Source organism: Pogona vitticeps, chromosome 5, assembly GCF_051106095.1.
Source record: "Pogona vitticeps strain Pit_001003342236 chromosome 5, PviZW2.1, whole genome shotgun sequence".
Taxonomy (NCBI): domain Eukaryota; kingdom Metazoa; phylum Chordata; class Lepidosauria; order Squamata; family Agamidae; genus Pogona; species Pogona vitticeps.
Genome location: NC_135787.1, coordinates 104652459 through 104666064, shown reverse-complemented (window position 1 = coordinate 104666064; position 13606 = coordinate 104652459). Strand labels below are relative to the sequence as shown.

At 41.8% G+C, this 13606-nt stretch overlaps 1 protein-coding gene across 6 annotated transcripts in view; it reads left to right on the top strand.

Moving 5' to 3' along the window:
- MPPED1 (metallophosphoesterase domain containing 1) overlaps positions 1–13606 on the top strand; it is a 141283-nt gene that overhangs the window by 111278 nt on the left and 16399 nt on the right. For all 6 annotated transcript variants that reach the window (XM_073000831.2, XM_078394211.1, XM_073000832.2 and 3 more), the window contains one exon: positions 12848–12963. In XM_073000831.2, coding sequence (XP_072856932.1) covers positions 12848–12963 — 116 coding nt within the window. The remainder of the gene's footprint in view (positions 1–12847; positions 12964–13606) is intronic.

The following is a 13606-nucleotide window of genomic DNA, read 5'->3' as shown; positions in this document are numbered from 1 at the left end:
AAGTTGTTTTCAGAACTGATCATCAGTGTTAAAATCTTTCTGTAAGAGTGGAAGAAAAGAAGCAAAAGCTGGGTAGTTTCATTTTTTATTTGCCAGCTATGTGTATTACTGCTATCATAGAAAGACAATGTTAAGGGAAAAGATGATAACTGAAAATCGTAAATAGGAGGACAAAATAGAGGCCACACAGTGTTCAGCCCCCAGGAAGTAAACTGAAACAATGATAGTTTGCATCTTTTGATTTTAAAAAATGTATTAATTCATTGTTTACATTTAAATACAGGATTTATGCTGCTAAACTATCATTGTGTATCCCAAGTGTTGCCAGGATGGTCACCTAGACCAGTGGTTCTTAACCTTTGTTACTCGGATGTTTTTGAACTGCAACTCCCAGAAACCCCAGCCAGCACAGTTGGTGGTGAAGGCTTCTGGGAGTTGCAGTCCAAAACTCTCGAGTAACCCAAGGTTAAGAACCAGTGACCTAGACTAAATTTCATCGAAAAGAATATGATTAATTATGTTTGCAACAGTCAGGGTAGTGCGTCACATTAGATGGTGCTGCTATCATACATGCCAGTAACTTCCCAATGTTTATTCCAAGGCTCAATTCTAATCTTGATTTCTTGGTTATTTATGTTGTTTTGGTACACATGAAATGCTGATGTTTATGTAAAACTGTAGTAACAATTTAAAAAAATCCTGCTATTGCATGTGCAATATGTTTTTTTTTGGGGGGGGGAGTGGGGAAGCTACATAGTCCAGTTGAAGAAACAAAACTGGTTTTTTCTGGCTGAAGACCCAGAAGTAAGGGTGGGAATAAGCAGATGGTATATGACACAAATGTCAGAAGGGTTTTTATAAAATAGCAAAGATGAGCAAAGGGGAAGTAATGTACTGCATATAGCATAAGTTGGCTTCTGTCATTCCCATATTAACTTTTAGCAATGGAACAGGAAGCTAACTTGTTCTAAGAATAAAAAAGAATTGTACGACAATATTGTTGCCAGAAGAATTGTATCTGCTTGTCCATTTTCTGTTGGCAGGAAAAATGGAGATGCAGTGGAGTCTCGACTTACGAATGGCTCCGCTTACGTACTTTTTGACGTACGTACTTCTCTGGCTGCAAACTTTTACTTTGACTTGTGGCTGGAGAATCGACCTACAGACCAGAAGAGGGAGGCGGGAAAAGCGCCAAATTCAAATTTGGTGCTTTCCCCACCTCCCCCTTCCAGTCTGTGGGCCGTGGATCTGCCTCCGGATGCCTTCCAGGGCTTCTCCACCGCCACGGGAGGCATCTCAGAGGTTCCTCCCCACTGGTGATAGTGCCTCCGAAGCACCATCGGTGGTGGGGGGAACCTCCACATGCCTTCCAGGGCGGCAGAGGAGCCTGGAAGGCATCTGGAGGTCCCCCGCCGCCACCGCTGCTGCTGGGAGCTGTGCCATGCCGGGCAATCCCAGCCATGCTTGGACTCCCAGGAGCCCGAGCATGGACGAATCGCCCAGTGTGGCTCAGCTCCCACCGGTGGTGGTGGTGGTGGGAACCTCCAGATGCCTTCCATGGCTTCTCTGCCACCCTGGAAGGCATGCTGAGGTCCACCACCACCACCACCACCACTGCTGTTGTGAGCCTTCCGAGATCTCAAAGGGCTTCCCCCCCAACATTGGAGGAAGCACTTTGGGAGCTCCAAAGGCAAACAGGCTGGGAGAAAGAGCTGGAAATTCGAATTTCCAGCCATTTCTCCCTGCCTTTTTGCCTTCAGAGGTCTCAAACGGCTTCCTCCAATGTCAGGGGAAAAGCCATTTGAGACCTGCAAAGGCTCCCAGCAGCAGCGGCGGCAGCAGGGGGGGGACTTTGGATGCCTTCCAGGGCTTCTCTGCCTAGAAGGTGTCCAGAGTTTCCCCTCCCACCGCCGCTGCTGCCGGGAGCTGAGCCACGCCAGGCGACCCCGACCATGCTCAGACTCCTGGACTTCCCCCGCTGGGCGGGGGAAGTCCAGGAGTCTGAGCATGGCCAGGATCACCCGGTGTGGCTCAGCTTCCGGCAGTGGTGGCGCCGGCAGGGGACCTCTGGATGCCTTCCCCGCCGACACAGGCTTTCCCGGGCAGTAGACCAGGCCTACCGGGGGAAGCCATCCCCTGGTATGCCCGGTTCACTCTGGGAAAGCCGGCAGGGGCGGGGGACCTCCGAGAGGCCTCTGGCAGCGGCACCAAAGCCCTCGGAGTCCCCCGACAGCAGCGACGGCGGTGGTGGTGGTGGAGCTCCAAGAGGCCTCTGGCAGCGGCGCCGAAGCCCTCGGAGTCCTCCAGCAGTGGTGATGATGGCGGTGGGGGACCCTGGAAGGCTTCGAAAAGGTAAGTTTAATTTTTTTTTAACATTTATTTTAATTTTGTCGGGGGGAGGTGTTTCTTGGGCGGGTTACGAATTAATTGGTTTTCAATGCATTCCTATGGGGAATGCATTTTCAACCTGCAGACTTTTCGACCTATGGACCCTATTCCAATATGCATTAACTCCGTAGGTTGAGACCCCATTGTACGATGTCCATGGACTAGAAGCCAGTGCAGGTTTGGTGGCTTGTACATTTTGACTCTTTTAAGGTCTCCCAAACTTAATAGTGAAAGAGTGAGGAAGAGAGAACAGAGAGAGCACAGAGAGAGCACAGAGTGCTGTCCTCTGAAGATGCCGGCCACAGAGACTGGCAAAACGTTAGGAAGAACAACCTTCAGAACATGGCCAAAGAGCCCGAAAAACCCACAACAACCAGAGTGAGGAATGTTAACAGCATAGACCTGACAGTGGGATATAACACTACCAAGACATAGATGTGGGGTGGCAAAATGTTGATGTGATCATAGAAAGGAAGGTTTCAAAGAAGACTCAGGGTACACTCTGCCACTCTCTTCTTTTATTCTTGAGTCAAATAAATGTATTCGTTCTCCAAGCTAGTTTGCATTCATAACAACTCATGGTATGCAGTATATTATAGAATCTATGTCTGCGAGTTGTGTATGTGTATCTTGATGTTCCAAAGAAACATCAGAAGGGCGACAAACAATGTGTTAATTTCTGAAAGCTCAGATAATGTATCAGTTGTGGAGGCAGAAAAAATGCAGCTTCAGGGGCATTTCCTTTTGTTTTTGGCATATAATATACAAAGAATAGTTCAGAGGATTTCATGAAAGACTTCTCTCTGTTTTTTGTTGATGCAGCAAGGGAGTAGTGTAAAGCCTTCTCCAAAGTAACATCTGTAAAGGAAACATCATTGATGTGCATATATTTATAAGCCGTAATGCTGCAATTATCATAAAGTTTATGATATAGCAGCCTGTTTGTTTTTTCTTTAGGGGATAGAGCAAAAGCCCCTGTCAGCAGTCCGACAGATATCAAAATCCACAAACACATTCAAGAATATCACCCTCATACTACATTACTTGTAGTATTGTCAGGAAGCAATTGTTTGCTACTGCAGCGATAGAATTTTAATGGTTGTAATTGCAGACCCATACTTCCCTTTTCTGATGAAGTCTATTTGAAAATAGTAACTTCAGAGTAAAATATCTGACTATAAAATGCTGATACAGTAGTAATTAGTGTAGTAAATGCCAGAAGAAAATGTAATGTACTGGTAATTGATTCATTGGAATTAGTCCTAACTAGTTTGCTTCAACATGGATGCTCAGTGCTATCAACATTGCTGTAAATTCTGGATTAGCAGTGCAGTTCTAAGTGGGGTTGTGAAAGAGTGAAGCAGACCAAAGGCCTTCTTCTTACATGGGACAGAGCAGGACATGTGTGGTGGTATAGTTTTCATACTGTCACAAGTGGTACAGCATGCTGTTTACGGTAGTGTTATCTACCGTATTTTTCCGTGTATAAAATGACACTTTTCCGTAAAATCATTATACAAAAAATTGAAGGTCATTTTATAAAGGGAAGGAGGCAAAGGAGCATCCATGCTCAGCTGCCTCTCGCAGCTACCCCTTGACTGCTGCAACTGTCACCAGGTCACCTCCTCCAGAGCCCTTCAGGCAGGGGGCAAGGCAGCAATGTCAGCTGGAGTTGAGTCCCAGCTGTGGCGCTGGAGGAGGCAATCTGGCGGTGGTGGCAGCAGTCAATGGGCAGCCGCGAGGGGTGGCTGAGCGTGGCTGCTCCTTCACCTCTTCCTCCACCTCTCATGACTGCCCATTGACTGGCGCTGGAGGAGGCGATTGGGCAGTGGCGGCAGCAGAAGGAGGAGCTGGAGGAGCAGCCACACTGGGCTGGCCCTTGCGGCTGCCCATTGACTGCTGCCACCTCCTCCAGCAAGGGTCAAAATGGAGGGGGGTCATCTTATATATTAGAGGGTCATATACACAGAAAAATATGGTATTTTATAATTTACAAGGGTAAACAGATGTGAATAATTAATGGTTTAGAAATGTTTAAAACATGGGCATAGTTCTGTATGATTTACCTCGTTCTGTTTACAATTTTTAATGTAGTGGGCAGTGGCTATATATTTTTTTCTGTATTCTTTTGGGTGTGTTGTTTCCATTTTGCTGCTAAATTTTTCACATAATAGTAGAAAACTGCATTTTCATTTAAAATAACCCTGATTTCTTCCTTGTGCAAGTGGAGAGTATTTTATGTTGTCATGATCACAGTTGATGAATGAAGTAAATGCATTACACATACTGTAAACTACATGTTAATGCTCTTTCTCTTACATATTAATGGACTATGGCTGTGAAATTGTGTTCTTTTTCATGGTCTCTGTAACTTACATATATGGGATTTCCTGAAACTGGACATAATCCATTTTGAATTTTCTGGATCTTAATGAAAATCTTTAGTAAAATGCCCCACAGCACCTAGAGACACGAAAATTACAGAGAGGCTTTCCCTGACTCTCCTCTACAGGCCCTGCACCTTTGGTGAAGATTGGGTTTCAGAGGTCCAGGTTATATGCCCCCAAAGTGGGTTCCCTCAGGGAAGTGCTCTTTAGAAGCTGACTTAAGAAAACCCAAACTTCCCCAGTCTTGGAGGAATTGTAGAGGAGAGTCAGGGGAACTTTCTCTGTTATTGTGGTGTCTAGTTGCCTGGGGGAAGCCTTCCTGAGGGGGTCCTGTTTGTGAGGGTATAACTTGGACATCCAAAACCCAATCATCACCAAACTTCAAGGGATAGTAGAAGAAAGTCCGAGGAAGTTTTCCTGAAATTTTAGTGTCTCAAGGTGCCTGGGAGGGGGTGTTTATAGCTCAGTGAATTAAAAAAACACTAAAAACCCATTGATTCATATTTTTCAGGGGCATTGATTTGTAAGAAAATCAATTGACAAATTACAATTTTTGAATTAATTTGATTATTTGATTTTTAATGTGCCCATCTCTACTTGTGCCTCTCTTGCTTCCTCTCTCTTTTTGTGGCTTTTCCATCTATCGGTGGGCTTTCTCTCCCACTCTCTCTGGTTTCTTTCCTCCTTTCTATGGATCCTCTCTCCCTACCCTGCTCCATGGCTCCTCTATATGTATGTTTATTTGTTCAAAGACCCTTATTCCTGTAGTACAAGCTTGCCATTTTGCACAGAAGTAAACTTTGTTCAGCTCAATAAAACATTAGTTTCCTCAAGTACAGACAAGAAGTTTGGCCAGTAGCTCCAGAATACTTCAATAAGCATGTGCAGTGTTTCATGTGTAAAAAAAGCATATGTAAGGTCACACATCATCTAAACAAAAGGACAGATCAACTTCAAATTAGAAAAAAAAACACATAGCAAGAATTATTTCCTTTTAGGGAAATAGTAGTAATGATAGGGATTTGAAAAATAACTACTGGCTATGAGCTGTGAAAAAATAATTGCAGGACCATGGAGTGGTGGGAAGACTTTAAAAAAAAAGAAGTTACAACTTTAAAAGTACATTTCCAGCTTTCTCCAATTTTGGCACAGAGCAAATCAATACAGTCTATAATAATAGTGCCAAATATATCCCTGATTCAAAAACTGCTTAAAATTTTTAACTATGTTTGGACTGCTCCTCTCATCAGTAATGGCTTATGGAGTAGTGTTTTGACTGGTCATGCAATATAAGAGCTATCCTCCTTTGCACCTCTAATTTCTCTCATTTCCTTTTTGTCTGCTGAAGTAGCAGCTCTGTCTAGGATACTTATTGTGAAAGAGTCAAAAGCTCAGCAGAGCTTTGTCTTGTTCACGTTTATTCAGTCTTTCTGTACTCCTATGCAGGCTGAGATTATCGGTAGCAAAGATGGTACCAACAAAAGCAACCATTGGGTCTCCACTACTTTATACAGAGGAAGAAGAGAAAGGAGCACTGCCTTGCTCCCCTCCCTTCTCTCTAGAGACAACCACAAAGAAAAGAGAAAAAGAAGCACGCCAAAAGCTCTCTTTAACTGGCTGTGGCACAGATGTAAATGAGGGAGATGACAGAGATCTTGAGCATGAGAGCACAGTCTGAGGTCATATTAATCCCAAACAGAATCTCACCTGTGCTAATGTAGGAGAAAATGTTTGATGACTTATTTATTTATTTATTTGACTTGTATGCCGCCTGCACCCTGCAAGGGTCTCTGTGCTTGGATACCAAACATCCGAATATAGCATACAGTAGGCTGAGATGGGTACAACTCTAGGCACCTCCCAAGCCCATCCGTGGATCTTGGAGGGATACACTTTGTCCTAAAGCATCCATCTCTCAGGGAAATTTTTGGAGAACTCTAACCTATCTACCAGCAATTCCATGACAGAGAAGGCATTACTTTAGAAAACTACTGCACATTACCTAGAAACCATGCATAATTTTGTTTTATGTCAAGAAACTATCCTCCACATTCTTATTATTCTTTGCATTTGGTTATGTAAAAGTCAGCTTGGGAATAGCTTCAAAATCTTTATACCAGCACACAGCACATAGACTCCAGGGCCCTTTCATGTGCAGGCAGATTTCAGGCTCATTGCCATTATGATCACCTATAATATGATACTTGATCTTGGAAGGATGACAAAAAATAGGCTTCTTGGTATGAATTTTTTCTCCAACATATTCTCCAAGTTCTCATTAAAAATCTGCTTACTTCAATTGCTAAACTGGCAACTTTACCTACTTCAGATGACTTTTGAATTCTAAAACTTCCTCTTCCATCTGACTCCAGAGCACCACAGCCAGCCAACTTCATCTGCATTTAACAAAAGGGGACTGCGAAATAAAATGATTTGCGCACTGAAGGATTATGTATCAGAATCTACTGCCATCACATTACAAAAGTCATCAAGATCATCTCCAGATATGCTTGTGCCTCCTCTTCCTAAAGGAATCAGTAAAATATTTTGTGGATCAGTCAGTACAGGTGGCCACAGCCTTGGAAGGTTCTTAAGAAGGAGATTACAAATACTGTAACATTTTCAATCACAAATGAAGGCACCAGCGTCATTCCTGGTGTTGCCATCTGTTTTGCATGTGGTGAGCTAATCTTGGAGGAAGACTTTTTCTACGCTGCTGACATTGAAGAAGCTTGACCACATGTACAGATTTTTTTTAAAGGACAACACTTTTATTTTTATTTTTTTTTTACATCCTCAGCCCAATTCTGTAATTACTGTAGCTAACCAAGGGAATGCTATACAAAAGCTATCTTTCATTTTCCCTTATCTGTAAGGAAGAACATTAGACTGGTTAGGCAGGAGCTGTTATTTCACCACATACTCATCTTTAAGAAGATCAGAGTATCAAATTGATAAGGGAACCTACCAACAGTTTTTCTGGGGTAATATGGCCTTATTATTTGATAGCTTACTGGAAGGGCAAAGACTATTGAATTCCTTGTTTTACCTGGAAATATATTGGGGAGGGGGGGTCGGGAGCATGTTAGCAGATAAACAAAACTCAAAAGTAGTCTGTCAGGTGAGCACCCCTGTGGATACATTTAGTCTACAATATCACAAATATCTTCACTATGCTGTGTTACAAAGTGATACCAAGATTACTCGAAAGGACTTGCATTTTGATGGGTATGGCCTGTTCAGTGGGAAAATGATATAAAAGAGAGAGAGTATGACCAAAAAACTTAAAACAGCTATTACAAAGTATGATGTTATTTCTTAGTTCCCATCCTAGAACCACACTAAGCCATACTGGAGTTAGAACTGGCAACTGAGATAATATTTCAGGTCCTTCTAGTACAAAATGACTAGGCTTGCAAACATTGTCATGATTTGTCTGAACATAAGAAATATCTTCCAATTTATAAAAAGAGACCATGACACTCCTACTGTGTTTCCCCGAAAATAAGACAGGGTCTTATATTATTTTTTTGCACCAAAAAACACATTAGGGCTTATTTTCAGGGCATGTTTTATTTTACAGTCATGTCATCTTCTTTTGGTTGCTGCACAATGGTGGAGGGTGGGGTTTTACTTAACTGGGGCTTATTTTGGGGGTAGGACTTATATTACGAGCATCCTGAAAAATCATACTAGGGCTTATTTTCAGGTTAGGTCTTATTTTCAGGGAAAGAAAGTAAGTGTTATGTGTTACTCAGGACCTGCGATGTTCCTCACAAGCAGTTGTACCTTTTCATGAATCTCTCTCTCTCTGTTTTTGCATAAACCATGGTCCATGACTATTGATAAATTGGTTCTTTTCATTATTCAGAGGTGGTATGATAAAATTCCATCATCATCTTCTATCAGAACTACCAAACCTCCTGCAAAATTTGAACGGAGAGTGTACCACTTCTGCACTAGATGTAATGGTATTCTTGATCTTCCTTGCCATTTCACAATTCTGAAAAAGATGGGTTGCTCTGTCCTATATTAGACCTCAGAAACATGAACAGTAGTAATCATACAGTAACAAAATTCTATATGGTTACTATGCCAACTTTTTTCTCCTGTTCTGAAGAGGAGTTTGTTCAAGCTATTGGTTGCAAAACCAATATGCATTTCTGTATTGCAAAAATGCCCTGGCACTGAAACATTCATTTCACACTAAGGAATCTTCCCTTTCAATTCAACATTCTGCCCTTCAGTTTGCCAGCTGCACCAATATGTATGCCAATGTGTGTGATAGCTACAAGCAATGTACCCTCTAATTTTCAGCCCTGCTGGGTGGGGCTGCTCCTCTCTCATGGCTTTGCCCCTGGACTTTGCCAACTGGGTTCTGTTGTGACCGGAACCTAACATGATCACTGCATGGAGAAGGAAGAGAGCTGCAAGGAGGGAACCGGAGTAGTGCATGTGCACATGCAGCTTACCTTGGCTACAAGTGATCACGAGTTTTTACAAGGCCTCCCTGACCCTTTTAACTATTTTAATAAAATTATGTTACGTTCATACATCAACCCAAATAAGTCAGGGCTGATTCACACCGGGGTATACAATTCACAGAGACAAGTCTCAACTTCACAGTGAACTACACCTTTTTATCCCAAGACAGCACAGAGATGCTAATTACTCTGGCATACAGACCGTGCAGAATATTCAGGACACATGCACAATCAGTACTGATGCTTTGCAGATTAATGGTATTTTCATACCTTGCTGAATTCATCTTCAGAAGATGAGGAAGACCATATGCAGTTGCAGAAGGCCCAATGGTTAGTATTCTCCCTGATGTTTCTGGAAACAATGTAGGCAATCTGGAAAATATCAGAGGATGAAGAAAGTGTAGCAGATATGATGCCCATTTTCCCCATAATAATCATATAATGCAGAAACAAAAAGGAGGTCAATCATTCCAGAATTATTTTCCACAATGCCAGGATTTTTTGTCCATTACCTGGCAGAAGTAGGTAATATGAAAGCAGATGCACTTAGCCAAACTGTAATGACTTCTCAAAGTTGTCTGAGACATATTTTACATTGGGAGCAACTCACACATGTAGACTTCTTCGCAACATAGTTCTCAGTGCAACTTCTAATGTTCTGGAGGAAGTAATCAGGGACTTCTTGCATGAACACAAGGGTCATGCAGATTGAATCTTGGCAACCTCATGGATGCCTCCCCATCATGATTTATGACAATTCTGCTTGCTTGTTGGGACTCTGTAACACTCCCCCTGGGAGCACTGAAAGGTCTTTTCTTTAGATATAAACTCTGAGGGTAACAGCATGGAAAGTCACTGGGGGGTGCAATTAGTAAAACCACTCCTTAAATACTGCACTTACCTTAGAAACTGTATTAGGGTTGCTATAAGGTAGTTCTGACATGACAGCACATAATAACAGCAGAAGATTGATTGTTCATATGCTATAAAATGGATGGGGTTTCAAAAATACTTGACGAGGATAATCAATTCCAGCGAAATTGCTGTAAAGCGAAATCGTTGTCAAGTGAAGAAAAAAAAAACCATTGAAACACATTGAAAACCGGTTCAATGCGTTCCAATGGGCGAAATACCTCAGCGTCCAACGAAGATCCTCCATAGGGCAGCCATTTTCTGATCCCTGTTAAGTGAAACATCAGTCCTAAAAACAGCAGGGAGCCATTTTGCACAGTGGGCGGCCATTTTGAAACCCGACAATCAGCTGTTTTTAGATTGTCGTAATGTGAAGAATCAGTTCCCGAAGCAGGGAATGATCGTCGTCAAATGAAAATCGCTCTTTGAAACATTGTTTTGCGATCGCAATAGCGATCACAAAAACATCATCGTGAAGTGATTTTGTCGTTTAATGAGGTAATCGTAAAGCAGAGCACCACTGTACCTCCATTCAAAAGACAAGCTGTGAAATATTAATATTTCTAGTTATGGAATTCCTCTTGAACCTGAAGCAAAAGGGTCTGCTAAAGGTCTATTTGGAAGCTTTATTGGCCTATTGGGACCAGAGATCTTGGTTGACATGAAACTCCCTTACACTGAGTTTATCTGTGGTTTCAACAAAGTACTTTACCACTGACCGCTGTCTCCTAGCATTAAAAGTAACCTCTGCTTGGAACTTTGGGCATGACAGCATGACTTCCCTATTTTAGTTTTCCATTAGGATAAAGTGGTTCTTCAACTGATTTGTCTTCGTTCCTAAGGTTCTTTTTTGATTTTCATGTTACACAACAGCTGCAGAAAATGGGCTCCATTCTTTAGATGTCAGAAGTTTACTAGTTTTGTCTATTGATGAGATTATTCTGGTCAAAAAAATAATCCCTTTGTTTCTTATAATGGACATTGGAAAGTTTTGCTGGCCTCTAATCAACATTTTGCAAAATAGGTTGCTTTTGTTGTCACAAATGTGCAAAACCACCTTTCCTTGTGCAAGTAAAAAAAAATTCTAGTAGATTTATTGCCTTATTTTCAGCATTTTTCAGAGATGTTTCTGTGTTGAACATATGCCATGCAGTTACTTGATCAAATGTGTGAACATAGTTCAAGATGGTCCTTTGTTTGGAATAGTGATTCTTTGATTTCACAATGACATATCTCCTAGCCCTGGCAAATTAGGCTGGATTTATGGAATAGCCAGTGTGATGTAGTGGATAGAATGATGGATTAGGACTTGGGAGGATTCAAATTCCTGCTCAGCCATGGAAGCTCACTGGGCGAATGGAACTAATAAAAGCACTCCTTAAATACCTCACTTACCTTGAAAGCCCTATTAGGGCCACTCTAAGTCAGTTCTGACCTGACAACACAGAACAACAACAAATCTCCCATATGTGTGAGTCAGAGAGACTGTGATCATGGAGACCATGAAGAAGAGGATCACTTTATTTATTGTGGTTCTTGAAATAGTAATTTGTGAACTCACATTCCCTCACTTCTCTCTTCAGAAATATCTCTGAACATATATATACACACACATGAAAAACCAATTTGTTAAAGTACATAGGATGTGCTTTCGTTCTTGATGGCTTAAATTTAAGATGCTAATGGACAGCTTTGCCAGACACATAACCTGACTCATCATTATCACATTCCAGTGTTTTCCCAATAACTTTAGCCTGTCTTTGTCAGCTTTATCCCCTATCTAGTCTGGGATGGCCTTTGATTTGATTTATAGCCTTTGGAGATTATCTGTACAAGGCAGAGCCTACTAAAGAGCCTCATGGCGCAGTGGTTAAAATGCTGTACTGCAGCTAAAACTGTGCTCACGACCTGGGGTTCAATCCCAGGTAGCGGCTCAAGGTTGACTCAGCCTTCCATCCTTCCGAGGTCGGTAAAATGAGTACCCAGCTTGCTGGGGGGGCAATGTGTAGCCTGTATAATTGAAATGTAAATCGCCCGGAGAGTGCTTGTAGTGCTATGGGGCAGTATATACGTCCAATAAATAAATAAATAAATAAATAAATAATAAAGGTGTAGGAATTTGTTTTATAGTCCTGAGTTGTGAAAATCCTAAAGATCGTGTTATATATCTCAATTATGAAGACTATATGAAAGTATGGTCCTCTTCAGTATTGAGGAGGGGCACAGCAAAAACTCCAAGGCTTCACATTCCCACCATTGATCCCCCACATTATGGCACGTGATGGGAACACCACCAAACAAGTCTAGTATCAATGTCTGGGCTGAATTCCCAGTTCACATGTACAGAGTATTACCTTGTTTTGTTAGGTTTGAAAACTGTATGTAGTTTCTTTTTCTTCAGAAATGCAGAAGCAGTTGTAAAATATGGAATGGTGGTAGGGTAAGGAGAAGCAAAGTAGTAATAGTGTCTTTCACTGCTGATGTAATGTACATGGCAATCTAAAAGGGTGCCCTAAAATACCATTTCATCAAAGGTTTAATTCACTGTGCTATTGTACCAAAAAGAGTACATGTGTGTCATGGTATTATCTACTTGCATGGAAAAAAGGGGTTGGTTTTAAAAGGAAGGACTAACCAAAGCCCTGAAGATATTATCCCCCTCCTTTTTTTTTGCAGGCAACCTTGGTTTTATGGCTGGGGCTTTAATCTTCCACGAGGTCAAGCTCTCTTAGAGAAATGGAACCTGATTCCAGATGGAATCGATATTCTTATAACACACGGACCACCTCTTGGTAAGAAAACACTGAAAGTGCTCATCTGTCATTACAGTTTATCTGTGTTGCAGCCTTATGGACAGGTAATTGTTTCTAGTCTCTGCTGTCTGCATCTAGTTCTTGGGATGTAAAGTGATGTGATACTATGGTAGATTTCACTTAGATAATATTCCACTTCTATTTATAGTCCTAATATCAATTAATTGAATAAACTCTATTGATCTAATGAATAACATTAATTGCCAATAATGAAATAGCCCAATACAGTATTGTGTTCCCCACCTCCCTGTGAGAAATTTAAAGCAGCCCTACAAAGTTTCCTTTTCTCCCCAGATTTCTTTGTAGTACTTGCTGTATTTGCAAATATACATGCAAAGCATTGGCAGCAGATAGGTTTTTCCACAGTAGGAAACATCTGCTAAATTCTGCATTAACGTTCTGTAAGGTCCCTGCACCATGAGGTGCTTCACCTCTAGCCATCTTAGGTCCCTGTTTCCCATTAATCCTCAGTATACCTTCAGAACACGGCCAAAGAGCCCGAAAAACCTACAACAACCATTAGATCCCGGCCGTGAAAGCCTTCGCGAATACATTGAAACCACATTAAGCATTGCATTGCTTAAACTGGGGGAGGTAGCTGGCTTCATGCCACATCATGTGC